General features: G+C 40.8%; 1 protein-coding gene across 6 annotated transcripts in view; it reads right to left on the reverse strand.

The window, feature by feature from the left end:
• The window catches only part of Atp1b3 (ATPase Na+/K+ transporting subunit beta 3), a 37536-nt gene extending 15586 nt beyond the window's left edge, over nucleotides 1-21950 (reverse strand). Inside the window, exons 1-3 of one of the 6 annotated variants that reach the window (XM_047563415.1) lie at nucleotides 21613-21950; nucleotides 4014-4101; nucleotides 2519-2647 (exon numbers count right to left, since the gene is read on the reverse strand). In XM_047563415.1, coding sequence (XP_047419371.1) covers nucleotides 2519-2647; nucleotides 4014-4101; nucleotides 21613-21711 — 316 coding nt within the window. In that variant the 5' untranslated portion in view covers nucleotides 21712-21950. Of the gene's footprint in view, nucleotides 1-2518; nucleotides 2648-4013; nucleotides 4102-8261; nucleotides 8320-9945; nucleotides 10033-11904; nucleotides 12004-21612 lie in introns of those variants that run through there. The other 5 variants (XM_047563418.1, XM_047563422.1, XM_047563419.1 and 2 more) reach the window with 5 other exon arrangements.
• Between the last annotated feature and the right edge of the window lie 4311 nt (nucleotides 21951-26261).

Consider the following 26261-nt stretch of genomic DNA (forward strand, 5'->3'; position numbering starts at 1 on the left):
AACTATGAAATTCCCCTCTCTCCTTCTACTAAAAATATCCATAAAAAACAGATCTCAGTAAGTAACATGGAAAATTGTATCCACAGGTATGCTAAAATGATCAACTTCCTACTTCTCTTCAGTTATCAAAGTCACCTAAAATTAAAAGAAAATTTAAATTTTCAAACCATCCCAGATGATACCAATTAGAAATGTCCCCTAAATTTGATTATTTTTCAGTTAACTATATTCTCTTTCTTACTTTAAAAAAATGCAATTTTACTTTGATTTTTCATATTCACTTTCCTTTTTTTAAAAAAGCTTTAGTTATAGATGAACATAATACTTTTATTTTATTTATTTATTTTTACGTGGTGCCAAGGAGCAAACCCAGTGTCTCTCACATGCTAGGCAAGCGCTCCACCACTGAGCTACAACTACAGCCCTCATACTCATTTTCTAGCAAATATCTTTTTAGGTTGTGCCAACTTGCCATTAATATACAAAGAAAATTCTTAGCAAATCAGTCTAAGCATTTTTGTCATTAAATTATAAACTTTAAGGAAACAATTCATAAAGATAGCTTATCTTTTTCAGTTAAAGAAGGCTATTTATTTTAAACTCTATGGTAAATATTCTTTCTTTGATAATAAACATTGTTCTACTATTAAAATGTGAAGTATACATACTGAGTTTGAAGTATAACCACCAACAATTTCATATCAGGAACTAACTCCCATGTACACAGAACATGTTAACAATCATGAGCTTAGAAAATGCAAACACATTTATCTGTAAGAAATAATCAGCCTTCTAACTTTAATATAAATATTCCACATATCTAATCACATTGTACTTTATATATACCTATGTGTATATACATATGGACTTATCTGCCTGCACCACATATGAACTACAATACACTGGATAAAAAACTTTACGGAGCTCATTTAAAAACACTAAACACATTTTAATGCTTACACACTTTGTTCAATTAACAGTTGAGTATTTCTAAAGTAGTCTAGGAAGAAAGAAAAGGGCAACAATCGGAGATAAAGAAAAAAGTGTGGAGCTAGTCTCATATATGATCAAATAATCTAAGAGTTAAGAGAAATTTATTCAGAACACTTAGACAAATAGTAGCTATAAGCAAAGGAAACCGCTAAATTGTTCTAGAAAAAATGGTTGGGGCACGAGGCATGGTGGCACACGCCTATAATCCCAGGCTGAGGCAGAGGATCATGAGTTCAAAGCCAGCTTCAAAAAAGCAAAGCACTAAGCAACTCAGTGAGACCCTGTTTCTAAATAAAAAACAAAATAGGGCTGAGACGTGGCTCAGTGGTCGGGTGCCCCTGAGTTCAATCCCTGGTACCAAAAAAAAGTTAGGGAAATTGGTTCAGTTTGGCTGCTAACATGCTCAGAAGTCCACGCAGCGAGTGGGGATCCAGATGGGGCTCCTGGACCTTAGCACCAGCACACCTGGGATGGACAGTCTTTGCTATGGGCTGGCCTTGCATTGTGGGTGCTTGGCAGGACCCCAGGCCTCTACTTGCAATTGGACCTCTTTTCTTCAAACAACCAAAAATATCTCCAGACATCACCGACTGGCTCCTGGAGGACAAATGACCACTGGTTAAAAACCAATGCTCCAGTGAGAAGCCCCCACTGGGCTCCCACCTTGCTGGCCTGCCAGCACCCCTCTCCCCTAGCTATCCAAATCCCACTCCTCTGGGCAGAACCCTTTCTTCCAGTCCCTGTCTCTAACTATCATTTACATTGTGGGGAATTAGGTACACTGGAATTCTACACATAATTGTTTCCTACTCTAAAAGTTGCCAGCACCAGGGTGAGGGTGCTTCCCAGTAGCAGAGCACTTGCCTGGCATGTGCCAGGTGTCCTGAGCCCCAGCTCCAGCACTCTAGTCAGAAAATACCACGAGTACCTTGAGGACTAGGGCCATGGCCAATGACCAGGAGAGCTGGCATTCAAGGCTATTTCAAAAGAATAACATCAGAATAAAACAGGTGTTTCAGGTATGTTTTTACTAGAGTATCTCTGTCATACGGAGAATTTTTTTCTTAAGACAACAGAGAAGAATCAAATATATAAAATGTATATTTACTCTCTAATGATATCACCATTTAACCTTTTTTGCCACTTTCAAAGTAGCCAACTAGAACCATAAAGCATGAATTTTATGAGACTAATGGTCTAGCCCAGGCCAGAGCTGAATAAGCACTTTACATGTAAGTTACTCAAGGTAAAATGACACTGTCACACAACATTCATATATCATGCATAACCGTGACTTCACTAAAATTCTCAATAGTCACTTCTGTTCATTCTTGACAAAGGACTCAAGAGCTATCAGGGAAAAAAATTATCAGAAAATGAATGTGAAGGTCTTTAAATCAGTATGTAAACAACGAAAATAAAACTCTTCACATTACCCTATTATCTCCTATCTGCTACAATATAGAAGAGATTTATGGTGAAAATAAACCATTTTTGTTAAAAATTGTAACTGCAACATAATTACCTGGACTAGGAATCTGGTCACGATATTTTGGAACCTCATCGTTCAGAGTCTGAAGCATAACCCACATTGTGAATGTGAAGAGTGCAGCCAAGAACCCATAAAAAACTAGGTAGAAGAGCAAGATCAATCCTGCAAAAGAAATTAAAACCTATGAAATGTGAAGACAGACATGTGCACACACATTTGGCCAATTAAAAAAAAAACAAAACCAACAGTTATTGCGAGGCAAAGAGCCCAAGCACTGCCCAAGCACTGCCATGCACACAGCCAAATACCCTCAAGTTCAGGCTGCGGGAGTTTGCCCAAGCAAGGGGAACTTTAGCAGCCAGCACCCACTCATCCCACGAGCCCTCCTTCCCTCTGTCCTTCCAAATTTAAGTAGCTTCCGCCACTCCTATTCTGGTTCAAAGTCAGAGTTTTATAATTTGCACATGGGGAGTGTTTCCCAAAATGAACCTCAATGCCCTCTAAAAACAGAAGAAATTGATTTTAGCTGGGACAACCCTCCCCTCCAATGTAATCACATGTTTAAGTAACAAGCAGAAAAGAATTAGTAAATTAAACCTGTATTTCAGACAGTATGTGTATAAATTTGTTTTAAAAACAGTGGATTTAAAGAACAATAACCAGGAAATGGGCAGAGGAGGCAAGATCATGAAGATGGTACTCAACGAATACAGTTCAGGAAACCCTGGTGGAAGGAAGGGCTCATGCAAAAGTGAAAGGAGGACCAGACCAGAGAAGGCACACCAGCGGAGGGACCTTCTCAGCTCCACTATTAGGCACAAAGCGAGATCTGGCAGATACACCTCAACATCAACGGCCTGATCCCTTCCTTCACAATTTGAAAATGCTCAAATATATCCCAAACCAGTACTTTATTTTGGGAACTCCTAAAATCAATAATTTTTCTTATTATGCATACCCAAAATTCTAACATCAGAGGTGATCATCAATTGTATCAGAATGTAGTTATGTCACTCATTTACATTTAAATGTTTAAAAATAAGTTGATCAAAGATATTAAACTAGATTCAGCAACAGTGAACACTGAACTTTACAGAGCTGAAATTGTGTCAGCTTTAGTTCCCAGTCTTACAATCTATTTTTTTGTTTGCCAGACTATATTCCTCAGAGGGGCTAGAGCAAGGCCTTGAAATGGACCCCACTAGCTCATGAGGAGTAACTTTAGAGGGTCTCTAAAATTTCTATGACAGATTTCTGAGTAGATTAATTTTCCCCTATGGGAAAGTGCTACCCAACTTTCTTCTGATTCCCAAAAGACCCCAGGACCCCAAAACAGATTAAGTCAAAAGTTATAGATGACTTTCTCAAATGTAGGTTAGGCAACTACTCCTAACCCACCTTTTTCAAGTGAAGGGCAAAAAACAATTTCATCTTAATTTAGACTAGCATTCCACCCCTCCCTCCAATTACCAGGAGGCCAAGACAGTGAGGGAGAGAACACAAGGAAGAGAGGAGGACAGGATGTCACCTTCAGGCAGCATCACCCCCCACCACACACTGCGATCCTGCTGCAGAATAAGAGGAGGAAGACCCATCTCAAAGGAGTGATCCATCTGCTGCAGAGGGAAATGAAACAGAGACCACAGGCCATTTCAATGAGACACAGGTAACAGCGCTTCTTTCAGATCCAGGTGAGTGTAGGAAACATGGGCGAAACCCTGTGCCCAGCAGAACAGGGTCGACAAACACTGGACACAGTGAGTGTAGCTGTGATCCAGAAAAACTTCACTTGTCAAACAGGCAGTTTGTCGACGCATGCAGTACAAATTAAACTCGAGGAATTTGAAACAAAATTGCTAACAAAGAGTTTGATTATTTAGCAGTGTTTTTAAGTCATCTCAAAATTTTCTTAAACCACTTTCAAACTTTTAATTTTAAATTTACAGGAAAAATTATGTAAAAGAAACTCATAAGTTACAAAATAACTAAATATAAAGCAGACACAAATAAGCTGTATCCAAATCTGTTTTCCAAAGAATCATTATGGGATGAAAAAAATGACTTTTAAAGCTTCCTAAAATGAGTTTAAATTCATAAAACATACACAAGTCGACAACAGCCATGTGAAAATCTGATGCCATACACTAGTGTCCACCAGTAGTTACTTTAAGCATTCGTTGCCTTAAGCCAGTTCTCCCTATTTGACTGAAAAGATTCATAAACCTAATACTTAAAAATTAGAACTAACCTCCCGTAAATATATGAAAGACCATTCATAAGCATAGTGATACTCTGTCAACTTAAACTCCTCCTCTTCCCTATGAAGAGAAAAATATAACAGCAAATAAATAAAAAAGAAGTTGCAAATTGCTGCTCTGAACCTCAGGACAAACTTGTAGCGGGTGAGCGACTCAGTCGCACGGGCTCCCGTGGGGCTGTGAAGGTAGTGAACATGGGCCTGTTCAGTGGGCCAGCATGTCTGCTCTGGTGCCACTTGAGGTAAGTGGGAAACAGTAAACAGCAGGCACTGTATTACTTACCAACGCTCCCTAGTTTAAAATCCTCCAAACGTCCTTAAGTCATTACCCAACAAAAGAAACAAATTCTGAAGAAACACTAGCAGTTCAAGTAGTCTAAGGTCAACAAGAATCACAACCAAAGATGTCCCCAATACTGCAGATGAATGCTGTTACCAACATTTTTCTACCGTCACACTGTCATTTCTAAATGCTACTTCTTCATTTTCACTTTGAGATCAAGAGCTCACAACAGACGAACAGTTGTCCAACCACTAAAAACGTCTTCTCTTTCATAAGCACAGACCTCCTCCCTCTCTTCACTGCTGTTCTTGAGAAGTCCTAGTTTTTCCAAGTCCCTTTCTGCTCTCAGGCCAAGGTTTACCCTGTGTCATCCAGGAAAAGGAGAAAAAGGACCTGTCCTGCTATCACCCCACCTGCCTGTACAGTTCGATGTTGGCACTGACCACCATGAAAGCCCAGGGCTCGTCCTTCACCACACAGGTGCCCCGCTGCCAGCCACCAATCTAGGAGGGGCCTCCTGCCCCCTCGGGTTGTATCAGTCACTAGAAAAACAAGAGAATTCAGCAAAGAGCTGGATTTAGGATTCTGATTTCATTACAAGGGAAACATAGGAGGTGAGGTCTGCAAGACAAGACAACTCTGTCCTCTCCTCATGAAATCAGGACAAGTCAACCTCCCAGCACAAGTGTCCCAACCTGGTGGCTCCGCTGAAGCATCACTGGGCCTGGGGTCTCACTGTGTAGGTGTGATAGACTAACTTGAGGGCTACACAACTACACTCAATTTCCAGTCCCCTCTCTTGCCCTCCCTGGCGGTCTGGCTGGCTCAAAGACCCAACCCTACTGGGACATGGTTGGTCTTTCTGGGGACCAGCCTCCATCCTGCAGTAAGCGAGGGGCCCACCAAGAGTCAACTCCTTAGCAAAACAAAGACACGCTGATTACTCAGGAAATTCTGGTTTTAGAAGTGTGTGTTTTACCTCCCTACCAGCAGGGTTCCAATTTCTCCACATCCTATCAACACTGCTAAAGGCCGATTATGTTGAACATCTTTTAAGGAACTTATTGATGTTTGCATACCTTTTTTTGAGAAGTGTCTATTCAGACCCTTTGACCATTTTTAAATTGGGTTATTTATTTTTCTATTGTTGAACTCTTTATATATATATTATAGATGGGAGTCTCTTATCAGATATATAATGGGCAATTGTTTTTTTTCCTTGGGTGTTGGGGATCAAACCCAGGGCCTGACATGTGCCAAGCAGGCACTCTGCCAATGAGTTACCCTATGTCCCCATCCCTTTTTAAATTTTTATTTTGAGACAGGGTCTTGCTAACTGGCTGAGGCTGGCCTTGAACTTGAAATCCTCCTGCCTCAGCCTCCCACGTAGCTGGTAGCTGGGCCACCCAAATCATTTTCTCTTATTTTGTGAGCTGTCTTTTCATTTTCATGATAGTCTCTCTTAAAGTAGAAAAGTTCTTAGTTTTAATGAAGCCCATTTACCTATTCTTCCTTTAAATTCCTTGCGCTTCTGTTGTCACAGCTATTACAACACTAGCTAATCCAACACCAGGGAGACTTGCATTTATGTTTATTTCTAAGAATTTTATGGTTTTAACTCTTAACTTCCTAGCTGATCTATTATTTTTGTATGTGGTTTGTGGTAGGGGTCCACCTTCATTGTTTCACATGTGAATACCCAGTTGTGACATCTCTCTTTGTTTAAAAAAATGTATTCTCGGGGCTGGGGTTGTGGCTCAGTGGTAGAGCACTTGCCTAGCATGTTCGAGGCACTGGGTTCAATCCTCAGCACCACATAAAAATAAACAAATAAAACAAAGGCATTCTGTCCATCCAAAAAAAAAAAAAAAGTATTCTCCATTGAAAGAAAGCATGCTTTACTAATGTACATGTACTATTCTTATAATAAAACATATGTAGATACGTAGATGTATGCACACACATTTTATACATTATAATCACTGTAATGTGGAAAAACTAAAAAAAGATTACTTGTCTAAAATTAACCTACCAGTAAGAGAAATACCTAAGCCACTACTTCTACATGGTACCTCACATGGCCTGCTCTCCTAGGAAGCTCAAGCTGCGTTTTCTTTTTTACTCAAGAACTCTCATATTGTGTTATTCTTTGGTGGCAGGTATTTACATGAATAAGATGTTTCATCTCTCCAAAAGCTCAGGTGTCACAACTGACAGAGAAACAGAGAATTATAGAATAAGTGAAAGTTGGGGGCAGAGGAACTGCCTCTAGCAGGGAGAGGACCTCCCAGAAGAAAGTAAGTTGGCTGGGCTGTGGCTGGGGCTCAGTGGCAGAGCGCTCGCCTAGCATGCGTGAGGCACTGGGTTCGATCCTCAGCACCACATAAAAATCAATAAATAAAATAAAGGTACTGTGTTTATCTACAACCAAAAAAAAAAATATTAAAAAAAAAAAGAAGGTTGGTTCAACAAAGATGGAAAGTACAGGGAGCTCTGGGTAACACTTGGTGAGCAGCTGAAGGACAGCAGGAGCAGCCAGGTGAGAATTCTGCTCCTCCCGCAGTCCTCCCGCGCCAAGCAAGTGGCACAGAAGCAGAAGCTGTGTATGAAGCAGGAACAGGGTAACGTCCTGGATGAGCTGGGAAAAAGTCAGCAGAGGACCTCCACATCGAAACCAGCTCGGGCTACACTGCCCCGTCCATCACCGAATGCTGCCAGGAGAGGCCAAAGTGAAGGACGATAGAACGAACCAACAGAGAAAAACGACCAAACTCAGTACAGAGCAACACCTCAAAAGACTGGGTGACAGGGATGTAGCTCAGTGGTTAAGGCCTGCTTGGCATGCACGAGGCCCTGGGTTCCATCCCAAGCACGTGGTGAGGGAGGATACCAGCAAACAGAACAAGGAAAAACAAACAATTAAAATGTAGACTAAAAAGTACAAGGTTCAGATATCATGTTCTGATTATTAAACCTAATGGATAAGCTAAGCTGCAGAAGGGTCGAACTAACACTAACATATAATCAAAGGACTTTCTTGCATCTAGAATATATAAAGAAATTTCATCAAGAAAGAGAAAAAGAAAAAGAAAGAATTTTTAAAAATAGGTCAAAGATTTGAATAGAAACTTTACCAAAAAGGATTGCGAATATAAGTTCATAAAAAGGCGCTCAACATCTTAGTCACCAGAGAAGGGGGCATACAAAAATCACAATGAACTATCACAAACACTTACCAGAACGACCATACCAAGCACCAGCCCAGAAGTGGAGCAACTTTAACTCTGTACCTTGCTGGTAGGAATGTAAAAACAAAACAAACCCATTTTGGGAAAACCTGACAATCTTTTGAAAAGTTAACAACATATACCTACCACAGAATACAGTCAATATCCTAGTTATTTATCCAAGAAAAATGAAGGCAAATTTTCACATAAGGAGGATACATAAATGTTCAGATACTGTGTATAATCACTACAAACTGCAAACCACCCAAATGCCCATCAACAGTTGAATAAATTAATACATAAAATCAAGTATATCCATACAATGGAGTATTGAGAAATAAAAAAGAATGAACTATGACACACATAAAAACATGGATAAATCTAAAAATAATTATGCTAAGTCAGCACCTTCCCCCTAAAGAGTACATATTATATGATTCCACGTATTTCAAATGCTAGAAAATACAAATTAAGGCGTCCAAAAAACCTAGATATTTTTGCCTATAGCTGGAGGTGGAGGGAGACAGATTACAAAGGAGCAAGAAAAGTTTGGGGGGGGGGTGATGGATATGTTTATTATCTTGATTACAGTGATAATTTCATGGGTATGGTCATATTCCTGGGTGTTTGTCAAGATCAAAATAAGTATACTTTATTGTTTTGAGATGGTGTCTATGTTGCCTAAGCTAGTCTTGAATTCCTAGATTCAAGTGATCCTTGCATCTCAGACTCCTGAGGAGGGGACTATAGGTGAGTGTCACAGTGCCCAATTAGGTACAATTTATTATATGCTAATTGTACCTCAGTAAAGCTGTTAAAAATTCACTGAGCTGAAAGATCAAGCCAAAGTATTTTACAGCACTGGGCAGAAAGACAGAAAGGAAATAAATGGAAAGCTGTTCAGACACGGAGCGGGGAGACACAAACCAGAAGCAGCGACAGACCCAATAGGAATTCCACAAGAAAACGGGGGAGAGAGGATGCTCAAAAAACAAAAAACAGACACATCTTGTGTCTGGATTGAAAAGTCTGAAAAATATAGGTCAACATCCTATACCCAAGTACAAACATAAAAATTTCAGAAAACCCAAAAGTAAAAAAAAAAGAGAAAATCGTTAAAAGCTTCTAGAAAGATAAAACAGGTTTTCTAAGGTCAAGAAATACAAATGACATCAGATATAACACTGGTCAAAATTCAAACATATTCCAATTTGGAGGGAAATGATTATAAACTAAATGTCAATCAACTAAGAAAACAAAGGCATTCATGCAAGAAAACTCAGAAAATGAGTTATCCTCAAATTCTACCTGAATTAGTTAGAAGAGCAGCAGCAACAAATTGCTAACAACCTAAGCATCCACAAATAAGACAGACAAAATACCATACATAATGAAAAACTATAAACAGCAATTTTAAAAAGAATGAAATAGGTTTCAAAGACCCCAAGAGGGGGCTGGAGATACAGCTCAGTTGGTGGAGTGCTTGCCTTGCATGCACAAGGCCCTGGGTTCAATCCCCAGCACCACCAAATCTAAAAAAAAAACCAAGATGAATAAAGTAACCTCAGACTGATACACGGCCACATGCTAAGGTGTGAAATACTCAAGAGAGTTGCAGAATTCTATAAATATATTATATATAAAGTCTTGATGGAACAGAAACTTACTAATAAAATTCATACACAGTGGTTACCTCTAAATAAGGGAGACAAAGGATTATGTTCCAGGACATGGTCAAAGACTTGAGTTTTAGCTACACTGTCTTCATATCCTTTTATTGTTGTTGAAGAAAAACATGGTATTTGCTGAGAAAAAAAAAAAAAGACCAAATTCATGGAACAAATTCCAGAAAAGTTAATGTAACTGTGTATTTTTCATTTTTAAAAAGTTTTCTTGACAAATCTAAGACAAAGCTAGATGCAGTGGCACTCACCTGTAATCACCTGTAATCCTAGCTACTACTCAGAAGGCTGAGGTAGGAGGATCACAAATTCCAGGCCAGTATGGACCCTGTTTCAAGATAAAAAATAAAAAGGGCTGGGATGCAGCTTAGAGCATCCTGGGTCATGATATGAGAGAACAGAATGATGAGCAAGGAACTGTAAAGAACATTCAGAAGAAAGATAAACATCCAAGGCATATCGAAATGTCCTTTGACCCATGAGAACATAATGCAAAAGAAAAACAAGCAAAAGACTGCAGGCATTTCAAAGAAATGGAAACTGAGCAAACATAAAAATATGCTTAGTTGTAGATATCAGAGATATTGCAAATTAAAAGTCAGATACCAGCATCCCATCAAAATGGAAAAAATGTTAAAGAGTGATCATATCTACTATTCAAAAAGTTGAAGGGAAAACAGATACTCTTATCCACTGTTGGTGGGAGTTTAAGTTTATACAGCTTTTTGGAGTACAATCTACTACTAATAAAAATAAGCATATACTATAAAATGGAGATCCCATTTCTCAGTTTATTTACCATAGCAAAAGTTAAAAAAAAAAATATATATATATATTATACACACAGACATAATAGTGTTTAAGATAAAAATTGGAAATAATATCCATCAAAAAGAAATATATAGGTATAATGGCACATTCCTGAAATTCCAGCTATTCAGCAGGCTGAGGCAAGAGGACTGCAAGTTTGAGGCCAGCCTGGGCAACATAATGAGACCCTGTCTCAAAATAAGAAATAAAAAGGACACAGGATGTAGCTTAGTGGTAAAGTGCCCCTGCATTCAACTCTCAGTACCATATGAGAAAAAAAAGGAAATATCTAAATATACATGTGTGTAAAGTCTCCATACTATGAAATATTATGTAATTATTCAAAGGAATGAGACAAATCAATATATAATGACACAAAAACACAGCCAAGACATATCAAATGAAAAAAAAAAAGTTCCAGAACATGAAATTTTCCTATTACTGATGTAAAGTGGGGAAAAATAAAACTACTTATTCCTACATATTCCATATATACCCATTTATAAACATTTATATGAATGCACTGAAAAGGGACTGATGGAAAAACTGATAAACTTATCTGTAGAAGGACTGAGATTGGTAAGACAATCAAAAGAAACATGAATGTGTTCATACATTCTTTCTCAATTAGCAATATTTACAAAGGCACAAAAAAGCATCTGAATGAAATGTAACAGTGAACACCCATAGAAGCACCTAGATTCTAGAAACATTTTACTATACTTGGGTCATTTTTTGGATGCATTTCAAGTTGCAGATGTCAGTATACTTTACCCCCAAAACAGTTCAACATGCATACTAACTAAAATTGAGGAATAAACTTACATTCAGTAAAATACACAAATCTCCAATGTATCATTCAATGGGTTTTGACAAATGTATTCATTTATATGATCAAAACCCCTCTTCAAGATACAGAACATTATCACCTGAAATTTCCCTCGCACCCCTTCCAGGCAGTCCCAATGCCCATCACCCTAGAAGTGACCATCATTCTGAACTTTTTCCAGTACAGGTTAAGTGTAGTCTGTTTTACAATTTCACAGAAATGAAATCATCTCTTCAGTAAAGCTTCTTTCCATCCAGATTGTGCGATTCAGACATTGTTCTGCCTAGCTTTTCTTTTTACAAGTGAGTAGCATTCCATTATTTAGACATACCGGTTTGTTTATCCATTTTCCTGCTGATGGAAACCTGGGCTGTTTCCAGTTTGGGGCTATTATGAATAGAGCCACTATGAACATTCTTGTAGAAGTGTTTTTGAGGACCTGTGTTTTCATTTCTCTTGGATAAACACCTAGGAGTAGAAATGCTTGCTCAGGGAGTAGGTGTATATTTGCTTTTACAAGAATCTGCCAGACTTCTATCTAAAGTAGATACACCATGTATTGCTTAAAAAGCACTATGCAGTTAACAATGGTTACCCAGGAAAGAAGTTGAGGATGACAGTGAATTTAATGGCTATCCACATCTGTATTTGTAAAACTTCAAACACTGGTGTTATTTCTGTTCCATGATATTAAAATGCTGAAAGTCCGCATCCCATTCAGACCAGTTCAGATTTCTTCAATCTATAGTTACTCCAATAGAGGAGTTAAGGTGCTGCAGCAGGCACCGTGTGGCCAATGAACCTAAGATACTTATCTGGTCCTTTAAAGTCTGCTGCCTCCTTTTTATAGGCCTTGTTTGTAATTCTGAAGTGACATTTGAAACTACATACAACTTTTCTCTTTTATAGAGGAAACCAAGACCAACAGATTTTAAGTGACTTATCTGAACTTAGACGCACATGTAGAACTAAATTTTAGGTCTATATTCTGAGCCCTGGTCTGGTCATCATCTTAATATTTTAGTGTACTTCGAAGATGCATCAAGTAAAAATATGTATACCAACAGGCTCACTTTTACTACTGTGTTCTATCTGGAAACTTCAAAATGAATTAGAAATCAAAGGAAACATTTCATGATGATCTGAGTGACAGAATTATGCCTTCCTGTATAACAAACTCCACAAATAAAATTTAACAGTTAAGTCAATCAACCCAAAGCTCTCCAGCTTAACCCAAGGACTAGATGAATCACAAGTTGAAAAAAATCCTGCTGAGAACATCTAGTTCTCAATTTATGTATGCCTGTACACACACACCCATGCCCATTGCGATCTAAGATACAAAGATCTGGGAGTGCTGGACATGGCACATGATTATAATCCCAGCACCTGAGAAGGCTGAGACAGGAGGATCGAGTCTTGGCAACCTAGGAAGGCCTGTTCTCAAAATAAAAAATAAGAAGAGCTGAACATGAATGGAGTGAATCTACACTGTGTACAACCATAGAAATGAAGAGTTGTACCCCATTTGTGTACAATGAATCGAAATGCAGTCTGTAAAAATAAAAAAATTAAATTGGGGGGAAAAAATTTACAAAAAAAAAAAAGAAGAGCTGGAGGCATAGCTCAGTGGTAATACAGCCCTGGGTTCAATCCTTAGTACTGGGTGTGGGGGGATATTACAGAAATAAATGATATTATTGTCACTTATCAGAGAAGACTTATGGCAGAGCTGACATTCAAACCAGGCCTGTGAAGAAACAGAGAAGAATTAATGTGCAGAGAAGGAAGGGAATAAGGTCACTTCAGACCCAGGGCATCAGATACACCTATGTGGCTGCTATAGAGGGTGTGTGATGGGGAGGGAGTGAGGTGGGAAATGACAGGTTATAAGGCTGAAACCTTGTCTCCAAGCCAATATAGAAGTCTTAAATGTCACGCTGTCTGGAACTTATTTACACTTAGAAAAAGCAATGGGGACCCAAACAATTTTGGGGTGTAGGGAGTAGCACGATTAAAGTTTGAGCTTTAATTTCAGGAACAATCTGACAGCAGCAAGGTTACACTGATTCCACCTGATTGCTTGGATTTTACACTTACACACACACACACACACACACACACACACACACACACACATTTTTAGTTGTAGGTGGACACAATATCTTTATTTACTTATTTTTTATGTGGTGCTGAGGATTGAACCCAGTACCTCACACATGTGAGGTAAGCACTCTACCACTAAGCTACAGTCCCACTGCTGCTTGGATCTTTGGAGATGCATCAGGAGTTAGGAGTTCTCCTTTCCCAGAGTCACCAACACCATGGTTTTTTAACAAGCAGAAAATAAAAGTCAGGAAGTCAATTATCTATTTGAATTGAAACAACTTTGAAAAAAGATCTTCATCTTATGTTTTAAATTTTTTTTTTTTTTTTTTTTTTTTTTTTGGTACTGGTGATTGAACCCAGGGGCACTTAACTACTGAGTCATGCTCCCAGATTTTATTTGGAGACAGGGTCTCACTGAGTTGCTCAGGGCTTTGTTAGTTGTTTAGGTTGGCTTTGAAATATTTTAAGATTTTTAAGGAAAGAATTTACAAGAAAATGCACTATCAGATCCTGGTAAAGTGGGGACAGGGTTAATGGGAGTGTTACCCTAAAGGGTTGATCTGAGACAGGTACTAGGGTCATGAAGCTAGGGGAAAAAATAAGCATCCCAAGCATTCTCTGAATATATGCTTTCCCAACATGGGAAAAAGGAGGATGGTGAAAAGATCAGGGAAAATTAATTCTCGAATTAACTGTAGTAAAAGTAATAGGGGTATTGGTCACAGACTGAAGAGATGTTATGGATACAGAACTGGCACAATTTACCCAGGTTTAGAACCCAAATGACAGAAAGGATGGTGAAGCTATTATTTAAATTGCAAATACAGGAGCAAGACAGAATTTCAGTGGAAGAAAGGGAATGAGCTCTGATTATCAGGTGACGTATATGGTACTGGAGCTGCAGTGAGTGAAGTCATCTAAGTCTCCCTCCCTCACAATTGGGAGGTATAGAGGAAGCAAACTAAATAATTAGGGGCCCAGAATCTGAGAGAGATGTCAACCAAGAGGCAAAAATTTGGGAACTGTGTTGGCAAATGTTTCATGAGATGGCCAGGAGAGATGAAAACAAGACCCATGTTAACACCTGAGAAACAGGTACTCAGGAAACAGAAGCGCAGACAAGGGAGTGGGAAGGAGTGGCTAGAGCAGTAGTAGGGAGGCGTACAAGTATATAGGGCGTCACTTTTCATGGGCCACGTACTGCCAACAGACTAAAACCATGACAAGCAAAGTACCTCATGCCTTGGAGGAAGGTCAGCTACCATGGCGCCAACGAAATACTAAGAGGAAGTCACAAATAAGCTAGCTCCACAGATGACTCGGTAACAAAGTCTGAACAGGTATATAGGAGCTATTAAGCTAGAGACGGCTTTTCAGAATGATTAGTAATAGCGCCCTGTAGGGGAGAGAAGGACACTATTAAATAAACCCCTATTAAATTTGAATTTAACTTAAGGGAAAAAAAGTAAAAATAACTATGAGGTTCTCATAAAAGCAGAAGCTGAAGAAAACAATAAAGGAGCAAGAAGGAGACCCAGATAAGGACCCTGCTTCTGTTACTTTTACCAGATGTACAACCCAGACATGTCTCAAACTCAGCTGAGTCTCCCCTTAATGAGCGCAGTAGAGTAACTCTCAGCTCCTGATCCCTGCACCCCAAGTGCTGGGGATAGAACCAGAGCTCTTTAACACTCAAACTTCTATGAAAAAGAGCACGATTATACCATGGGACACACTAAGAACATTAAGAACTACATGGAGGGCTGGGGAGATAGCTCAGCTGGTAGAGTGCTTGCCTCCCAAGCACAAGGCCCTGAGTTCGATCCCCAATACCGCAAAAAAAAAAAAAAAAAGAACTACATGGAATGGTAGAGAGAGGTGACAGTTTTTATGTCATGCTAAGGAGCCTTGAGGACAATGGAGATTTACAATGAAGAGGTACCTATGAAACATCCACTGAAGATTTCTGATAGGCAGTTGGTTTCAGTAATATAAAAAAGCAATATGACTAGACATGCAGATTTGGGGTCTCAACAGATAGTAACCAGTCACCAAAACAGGTAACTTTATACAGGAAGTCTGGAAAGTCAGCACAAAGGTTATGAAAAAAACCTAATATGTCAACCTCTAAGCCAAATGCAAAAGGAAACAACTCTCCTTAAACATTAAGTGATAAAGCCAGCTGTCTAAATGTATATTTTTAAACTATATAGTGTTAAAAGACCGTTAAAATGTTAACAGTGACTTAAGATTATACGTGATTTTACTTCAAAAATCAACATAATGGATACATAATTAGAAAATAACAAATTTATCCTTCAAAAGTAAATGTTTTTCTCCTATTACACTGTCATTGTTAAATGATGGTCCTTAATAACGATGATAAATTATGGAAAAGTTGTTACTAAAGATAGCAAATTTTAAAAACTCCTTTTAGCAGAACTAGTTTAATTCTATGCATATACATTAAAAGGTCAATTTTTAAAAACTGAACTTTGGGGGTGGGATGAAGTTTTAATATCAAAGGTACATACTCACTCTAATTACAATGGTATCTATAACACAACACAACACACAACTTACCCCTCTCCCTCCCCCTTCCACTACAGGACTACTTCCTGTACAATCCAGGAAGTACTGTCTTGTTCCTGCTGGGTGATGGCTCAGGACATGCCCCACCTTGCTCTGCTGCCACTATACCCACCATTGGCCTGCATTTATAACCTGTGCACAAGGTAAGACAAGTCCTATTACTTTCCAAACATTGCATATTTTTGTAAAGTTTCATTAATGTCACTTTTAAAGGACAAAGAATACCACCTGATAAAACAAGGTGATATAGGGAGAATAAACATATTTGTTTTCTCTACTACAGTTAGATACCCAAGATAGGATGGAGTCTGATCCTCAGAGCAGAGTATTACTGAGGCATGACCCAGAGTGGGAGCAGATGACTGAAAAAATGGCACTTCGTGGACCTACAATAAAAGAAGAGGCACATAAACAAAATATAGGTGCTAAGTTTTGGTCCAGAATCCTAATTATACTTGGAAATCACTCCCTCAAGTTTTAAGTTAATGTTAATCTAAAGCATTTATTGAAAACCTTAATTAAGATAACTCCAAAGAACCCTCCTACAAGCAGATATCATTAAATGCTATCACCTCATGGCACAGTTAAAAAAGAGACAAAGAAAAAGGTCTGTGCTGGAGTCTGAAGGTCCTAGGATCCTATTCTATCACTAACTCTCTGGATGAATTTTGGCAAATCTGTAGCCTCGATTTTCTTACCCCTGTTGTACAGACAAATACCCCCATGTAAATAAATGTGTTTCTTAGCTGTGGCTCACATGAGGGCACTGGCAAGACCAATGGCTTTCAAGCTTTTTTGACTGGGAGCCACAGTAAGAAATGCACCTTACATTAGGATTCCTGCATATAAAAAATATACAAACATTTCAAGAAACAACACTTCCCCTTGGAAAATTATTAGATAATAAACTGATTTTTTACTCTTCTTTTCATAATTTACAAAAATGTTAACTGCAACACATGGCCCCCTACCTAGTTCAAGTAACACTAGATGATCTCTAAACTTCTTTCACTACTTTGATTATGACTGTATTTCATATACCAAAGTTATTTAACATTTGCAACATCAGCCACTAAGTGCTAAATTTTCTTTGTCCTATGTTGTCATAAATAGCAACACTTTATTCCTGATGTGTACTAATAAGTACACAATACTTCAGCTTGAAAAAACAGTTCTAAGTATATTTCCATCACCCACCCAGTCTGCTTTAGAGGGCTATTGTGGAAATCAAGGTGACACATGTGCGCATAAGTATTTTGCAACTAATGTAACCAAGTATAATTTATCAGCCAAATATAGAAGTACTCAAAACCTGTATATAGTTGTTTTAAATAAGGGAATGTGATGTAACATGCAATATTTTTCACTTTACCCAAAATGTTTACAGCAAAATTGATTTTTCATATGTGCTTTTTAATGTATCTAATGTATTTGAAGGGAAGATCTAAGATTATAAATGAACATATTTATAAAATTGTGGGGATAGAAGACCTTTCTCTATATACCAGCGGACCTGGCAATTTTACATGGTTTAAAAAAAAAAAAAAAAAAAAAAAAACAATTTTCAGAAGGGCCAATGACTGGGGATGTAACTCAGTGATGAAACAACTGCTAAGGATGCACTTTAAAAAAAAGATGAGCATAAAGGCAATGCCAGCATTATCCAATTTATAGTTTATCAAATGTCTAATTTAGCATTTTTTGGAAGACCAAATCAGCATTTTTTAAAATGTCAATAAATTGTAACATTTTGATAAGAAAAATACAGATAAATGCAAAGTCCTATCAAAAAAGATTAAAGATTCAGGAAAGCATGACTTTTAAAACTGGAGGACCAGGCACGGTGGCCCATGGCTGTAATCCCAGCGGCTCCAGAGGCTGAGGCAGGAGGAGTGCCAAGTTCAAAGCCAGCCTCAGCAAAAGCGAGGCACTAAGCAACTCAGTGAGATGCTGTCTCTAAATAAAATACAAAATAGGGCTGGGGATGTGGCTCAGTGGTCGAGTGCCCCTGAGTTCAATTCCTGGTACCGCCCCCTCCCAAAAACATAAAACAAAAAACAAAACAAACAAACAAAAAAAAACGAAAAAAAAAACTGGGAGAGGTGCTAGAGTAGTTCAATGGAAGAGAAATTGCCTAGCATGTGCAAGGTCCAGAGTTTGATCCCCTGCCCTGAAAATACATACATGAGCCAAAACACAACTAGAATAAAACACTGATGCAAATGAAAAAGAAAGCTTTCTTCGAAGTTTTTCTGTTTTCATTTTTGGTACCAAGGATTGAAGGGGTGTTTAACCACTGAGTCACATTCCCAACCCTTTATTTTTTATTTTGAGACAGGGTCTCACAAGCTTGTTTACAGTCACACTATGTTGCTGAGGCTGGCTTTGAACCTGCACTACTCCTGCCTCAGCCTTCTGAGCCATTGCGATCACAGGCGTGCACCACCACGCCCAGCTTTCTTGTAAGTTTTCTGAAGTAATAACAGATAAGAATACCTTCCTTGCTGATGAAGATATAAGACACCACTATATATTCAGTGGGAGTATAAACTGACAGAGGCTTCCAGGAAGGCACTATGACAACAGGTATGCAAAATATGAAAGGTACACATGAAGAGCCTACCCCTGCAAACATATCCAAGGACACAAATGTGCAAAAATGAATAGGCCAGGAGGAAATGGAAGGCAGGAGGACCAGCACATACAATAATGAAAGAAAAAAAAATCACAGCATATCTAACTATGCAACAGGACAGTGATCAGCTAAATTTTTTTAAATTATCAATAAAAATGGTGATATACAGTGAAGCATGGTGGTGTACACCTGTCACCCCAACAACTTAGGAAGTTGAGGCAGGAGGATCACAAGTTTCAGGCCAGCCTGGTCAACTCAGCAAGGCCCTAAGAAACTTAATTAGACCCGGTCTCAAAATAAAAAATGAGGGGATGTAGCTGGGGATGTAGCTCAATGGTAAAGTAAAGCACCCCTGGGCTTGATTCCCAGTACTCCCCCAAAAAAGTGATATAGATCTTTAATAACATGGGAAGATGCTCATGTTATATTCAGAAGACTGTACTAATGATCTCTTTTGATTAAAAAAAAAAATGAAATGTTATATGCATTTCAGAAAGATATATGCCATCAGGCATCTGGGTTGTATTATACAGGACCAAGAAGAGAATTAGAAAAGGGCACCTATTCTGACAGGCAATACCACAGATGCTTCGGTCTTCCAAGTGACCTTGCCTTTGCCTGGCAGACTGAGGATGGATTTCGGTCTCCTCATCATTGGCAAACACATCCTTTGAGGGATGTCTTTGTGCTGGGAATGGATTATGAATCACTTTCACCTTGTATGCCATTCTACAGTAGTTTAAAATTACTGTTACAAGCATATTTACTATTTGTAATTTTTGCCAAATGAGATGGTACACACCTGCAATTCCAGCAACTAGAGAGGCTGAGGCAGGAGGATCACAAATTCAAGACAATTTGGTCTTGTCTCAAAATAAAAAAGATAAAAAAGGGCTGGTGGGTATACAGGATGTAGCTCAGTGGCAGAGCATCCCTGGGTTCAATCCCCAGAACTGCAAAACAAACAAATATCAACTCTGAAAAGAGAGCTTGCCTTAATCCTTCTAAAAGGAATCCCAACTTCACTTGTATGTACTACTACAGCCCTTACACCCTGCCCTATACTTTGAAATTTGTACGTTATCTATTTAAATGCATATTCCCAATGAAATCTCTATCCCAAGATCATACATTACAAAGGTTAAAGAGCACTATCTGAAATTTTTTTTTTTTTTTTTTTTTTTAGAAAAGGTCATTCTAACAAAGTGAAAATACTCAGTACTAGAAAATAAGGAGCTGAGGTAGAGCGAAAAAACAAAGGTAGCCTATAAAAATCAATCTGTCTCCATCACTCACAATTTCTTCAGGACAAAGTTCATACTCTAGAAACAATTAAGCTTCGGAAGGGTTCATCATTTTTTTCCCATTTAACTCCAGATGCAAGATTTATTGCATCACATGAGTGTGTTTCCAAACGAAGATAGCAATTTAAATAAAAATCGTGAGTGATTACCATGCAGTTAGGCAAGGCATCTGTAAAATAATACAACCGCTGGACTAGGATTAAAGGAGAACTGGGTTCTTTTCTTGGCTCTGTAGAATATGTAATTTTGCACAGTCAAAAATCACTACCTCGCTGGGTCTCAGTTTTCTCATCTCTATAGTGAAGGTTGGGCTAGAAAACCTCCAAGGCCCCTTTCAGCTTCTGATAGAACTTCAAGTCGCCTTCCTACCCTGGAGGAGGTCATTTCAGTCGGCAGCCAGTTTATTTTCTGAGTCATAGCTCATTTACTGTCTTCATGCTTCTCTTAAAAATGTGCAACAGTTTTCAACTCTGCAACGTAAAGGTCTGTCCAGATCCGCTAGCCAAATATTTTTCAAAGGGATTTAAAAGGTAAAATGAGTTACTTCAGTGTAAGACCGCCCCCCCCAAAGCACTTGTCCATCTTCACACAATAATACTTTTACAAACAAAAAGGCACCCTACAGCAGCACTTCCCTAGTAGATGGACTAAATGTGTCTTTTAAAACAAAGAGCTCACTCAGAACAAGCTCACATACGACATCACTCACATATTTTGAAAGCCCAGGAAAAAAAAAAAAAAAGTGCTGCTCAGACAAGATTTACTTTTCCCCCAAAGAGGTAGATGTACAAGAAATCCGCAGTAACGGGAGAGGAGGAGGAACCAAGCCCGTTAGGGGCCCTTTCTCCTTTTCACGTTCGTGCACCGCGTCCGGGAGCGATCGGCCGGCCGCCACATGTCCCTGCAGCCCACACACACTCGCACTCACTCGCGCTCTTCCGACCCGTCGGGGTGGCGGCGTGGACGAGTCACGAGATAGCGGCGGGAGTGGAAATTTCCTCTCCCCGGGCGTGGGGCCGCTCGGGCTTCCCCGAGCCGCGCGCGCGCCGGGCGCCTCGGCCTGGCCCCCGCGGCCGGCGGCTCCGTACAAAGGAGGACCGGCTCGGCCCCGCACGCCCGCGGCCCGGCCCGGCGGGGGTCCGCGGCTTCCGGCGCCGCTCGCGGCGGGAAGCCGGGCCGCACGTGCGCCCCGCTCCGGCAGGCGGAGGAGACGGCGGCGGTCTGGCCGGGGCAGCCGCGGACGCCGCGCCCCGCCGGCAGCCGCTCCGGCCCGGCCGACCCCGCGAGAAATGAATGGGGCCGCGCTCCGCCGCCGCCCAGGCCGGGGACGCCCGAGGGGCCGAGCGGCCGCGGGCCGCAGGGCCGCCCGCCCGCCCGCCGGTCCCGCCCGCCCGCTCACCCCAGCTCTTGGCGGTGCGCCCCAGGAACTCTCTGGTGGTCGGGTTGTAGATGAAGAGCTTCCACTCGGCCAGGCTCTGGTTGAAGGACTTCTTCTCATTCTTCGTCATGGTGGGTGTGCGGACTGCGAGGGGAGCGGCGGCCGCGGGGGTGCAGGCGGCGAGGAGCGCGGAGGCGCGTCCCGGCTCTAGCGGCGCAGCCCGGCGACGGCGGCGGAGGGCGGCACAGCCGAGGACAGCTCCTCCTCACCGGGAGCACTCGAGCCGACTGCGCCGCGCCGGGCCGGGCGGCCGCTCGGGCCGCGGGAGCCTGACGTCTCCGCGCGCCGCAGCCAATCCCCGCGCCGCTCGCCCGCGCCGCCGCCGCCGCCGCCGCCTCCCGCCCGCCCGCGGCTGGGCGCAGCCCGCGGCGGCAGCACGCCCCGCCCCCGGCCCGCCCGGCTGGCGGAGCTCGGCTCCCGCGGCCCCGGCGCGAGGAAGCGGGAGCCCGGCGCAGCAAGCTTCAGAAAGCAGCAGGGCTTAGTGACAAGCACATTCATAACACGCGCAAGGTGGGCGTCCCGGTCCCGCAGCTTCCTCGGGTGGACGGCGGGTGTCCTGGGCGCTCCCAGGTGCCGGGCTCTGGGAGATGCTGCCTGCGGCGGCGCGGGACCCTGAGAGCACGGAAACGACTCCCGCACGCCCGGGCCGTCCTCGCCGAGCAGGGACAGCACCTCCCCGCCGTCCCCGTGCGTTCTCCCTCCGGCTCTGTGACGTCACTGCAGGGTACGGTGCGGCGGGAGCTCCCGAGGCGGCTGTCGTGCGCCGTTGTGCTGCGGCGCCGCGAGTGCCCGCGCTGGGCTCGTTTCCAGGGTTAGCCGGGAGTCGGGGTCAGTGGGGACTTCGTGCTTCGTGTGCCAGTCCTAATGAAACCGAGTGCAGCCGGTTTTTTCCTCCAGAACTAATTGAATGTCTCAGGGAAACCAATATACATGCTTTCCTGAGGTTCCTCTTACCTAAAAGACCCCCTGCTTTTGCTCGGACCCTCGGGTTTTTATCCTACAGGAAATCGATATTTGGTTTAGTGTCAAATTCCAAAATAACGTAAGTGGCACTGCTGCTTTTTTACTGTAGTGGACGCTGCCCTAGGGCGGAGCCGAGGGTGTAATCGCGTTTGCTTACGGGAGATGGAGCTGGAGAGTACACTGCTGTAGGGCTGTAACTGCAGGATAAACTTCAAACAGGAGTGGGGCAGAAGGTGCGGGGTTTTTGGGAAAAGACCCCTGTTTTATTAAATAAATTCAGAAATACAACACGAGGTTTGGATTTTTTTTTTTTTTTTGCACGTAGGGAAACTATAATTATGACCTTGGGAAAGACAACCAAAGTCCAGTTACTTTCCAAACTAATAACAGAAGATTTGCAGAAGCATTTTGTAGAGTTTGATATCAAATTGGTATTAGAAATAGCAAAACACTGTGCAAGTAGACTAGAATGCATTTTTTTATAGGCAAAGTTGAAACAACTAAGAAATGGAAATAATTCACTATTATCTCAAAAAAATCTAACTACAAATTAAAGGCAAGCTAACATACTGGTAGCGTTGATTGAAGGGTTTTTAGTTTAGGTAAGAGGAAGATAGAGTCTGCAATGAAATAGAAAATCTATCTTATTGTGTGGTGTGTGTTAAAAATAAACAACTCTTTGAAAAATAATTACCTGGCATGCACAAAGAAAGCATGGTAAACAAGAACATTATGGAACAGTATTTCAAAGCTATGGCTAAGGTTTTCAGTTTTAATGTTTTTAAGAAGTTATTAATATAACTTTCATATGTAGTGCTTTGTGATTTTCCGAATAAGGATTTAAACACAAATATAATCAGTAAGCAGTTTCAAAACCCATGACTAGTCCAGTATAGTAATGAAAAAACCAACAGATTTCAATTTGGTAAAAATTTTACATTCTGCTGCAATAACATGAGAACTAGTTACTTGAGTATTACCTGGAAGAGAAAATACTAACTGTATTGGGGACTACTGGCCTACCAAATAAGAGCAGATGAAATATCAAATTTAATTATAATTATATTTTCCCATAGGTTTATTTTACTAAACCTGTTTCCTCTTTAAAAGAGAAGTTACTTGGCCAGATAAAACATAGGATGCTCACTTAAATTTGAATTTCAGATTGATATTTTTTAGTATAAGTATGTTGTGGGCTATATTTGGGACATAGTTACTCCAAAAATTTATTTGTGTCTGTTTGAAATTCAAACTGAACTGACTATCCTGTATTTTTTATTTGCTAAATCTGACAGAGTTCCTGTAGAGAATACTTATGAATCCCACAGTAATAATAACAACCATTTATAAATAACTAAGGCCCAGGCCCTGTACTACTTGCTTAGTGTGATTTATTTCATAATCTTCACAAAAACCCTAATCTAGAGATGTTGTTTCCTTAGTTTTGTAAACGAGGAAGCAGGTATTGGGAAAAAATGAAGTGATTCACCTGGGGTGAGAGAGCTACGAAGGGGCAGTACCCACATTCAAGCCCACCTCTCCTCCACCCAGCACTGCCCTGTGCAGAGCTGGGGAAGCTTCGGGAAGCCGCAAAAGGCAGGAGAGACAGCTGTGGGCCACTGGCTGAGCATGCTGTCTCTAAGAGCAGCGTCCACTCTCTGCCTTCTATGGGCATGCATAAGACAGTGTGGCTGTTAAGTAAAACCCTTATTTTTGTTCCTGGATTTTAGAAGCATGTATACAGAAAAAGGGTTTCAGTTCTTACAGTAGTACTCCATAACTGGGTGTAAGAACAGTCGCTATCCTGTCGTTTTGCTGGCGTGGTGACCTGTAATCCCAGCAGCTCAGGAGGCTGAGGCAGGAGGATCTCGAGTTCAAAGCCAGACTCAGCAAAAGTGGGACAATAAGCAACTCAGTGAGACCCTGACTCTAAACAAAATACAAAGTAGGATTGGGGACGTGGCTCAGTGGTTGAGTGCCCCTGAGTCCAATCCCCGGTACCAAAAAAAGAGAACAGATGTGACAGGGTGTGGAACTGCTGAGAGGCCATTACTTGTCCCTGAGAGTACAGGTATTAAGATTGCCTTTGAAATGGCCCAGCCCCAGAAACAGCAGCTCTGATAGCGTTGGCCTTTTACCCTATCTGAGAAATAGTCATGAATACATACTCTTTTTCACAGAGCAATGTCATTTTCCACACAATTGGCTTTAATACTGAATGTTTTTAATAATCCACTAACAAATGGCATCTCTACCTCCTTTGCAGATTAGACACTTGCATTTATTGATCCTCTTAAATCAAATGAACCAGTGTTTGTAAAGCATGAACATGGTATCTGGCACGTAAAGCGCCTTAGAACTGGTAGTAGTTGTAACTTTGTTATTATAATTTTATGTGATCTGAAGATAAACTTGAGCATATTGTTATTATTATTTTATTTTTTTGTGGTACTGAGGATTGAATGCAGGGGTGCTTTTTATTTTGAGGCAGGGTCTCAAGTTGCTTGAGGATCTTGCTAAGTTGCCTAGGCTGACCTTGAACTTGTGATCCTCTGGCCATATTCTCTAGAGTCACTGGGATTACAGATGTGCACCACCATGCCCAGGTGTTACTGTAATTTTAAACAATGCCAACCAGTGCTATGAATTGGATATGATTTGAGTGTGTCTCCCAAAGGTGCATGTGCTAGAAGCTTCGTCCCTAGTAGGGCAGTGTTGAGGTGAAAACTGGTCCTGGTGGTGCATGCCTATAATCCCAAAGACTCAGAGGATGAGGCAGAGGATCACAAGTTCGAGGCCAGCCTCAGCAACTTAGTGAGGCCCTGTCTCAAAATAAAAGTATAAAAAAGGGCAGAGGATGTGGCTCAGTGAGTTCAATCCCTACACACACACAAAGTAGGGCCTAGGCCTAGGGATGTAGCTCAAAAGTAGAGTGTTTGCCTATCCAAGCATGTGTGAGATTTGCTCTCCAGTACCACAGGAAAAAAAAAAAAGAAAGAAAGAAAGAATAAAAGGTAGGGCTTAGTAGAAGGTAATTAGGTCATGGGGTCATTGTCCTTGGAAGGGATTAATATAGTTCTCATAATTACTCCAACTGATTGTTATAAAATGAGGCTACTCCATGTGCTTAGCCCTTTTCACTTGCAGCCTGTTCCCTTTCTGGTTCTCTACTGTCTTGTGACACAGCCAGGGTACCCTCACAAGAACCAAGAAAATGATGGTGCCGTATTCTCAAACCACCAGAACTGTGAGCTAAATAAACCCCTTTTCTTTTTAAAGTATCCATCCTCATGGATTTTGTCATAGCACTACAAAGACTTAATACAACCACTGTGTTAGGTGTTTCACAAAAAAAAAGTTTATATTGTGATCTAACATGATAATTTAACAGATGGATGGACCAGTAAAAAGAGAAAGGAACCTAAGAATGAGGAAAATTTGGTATCTAAGAAGCACTAGTGCTAACTCAAGGGTACTTTGAGCAGCAAGCCTAGGATGATAGCTATACAGCAGGCTGTGTCTGGTTTCCAACAGAGAAGAATATCTACAAGCAGACTGTATTCCATGACACTGAAGAATGGGATTAAGATGCAGATAAATTTAGGCATACCGTGAAGTCATGCGCTTCTTTCATTAAGAAGGAAAAA

The sequence above is a fragment of the Sciurus carolinensis genome, chromosome 9, assembly GCF_902686445.1.
Source record: "Sciurus carolinensis chromosome 9, mSciCar1.2, whole genome shotgun sequence".
Taxonomy (NCBI): Eukaryota; Metazoa; Chordata; class Mammalia; order Rodentia; family Sciuridae; genus Sciurus; species Sciurus carolinensis.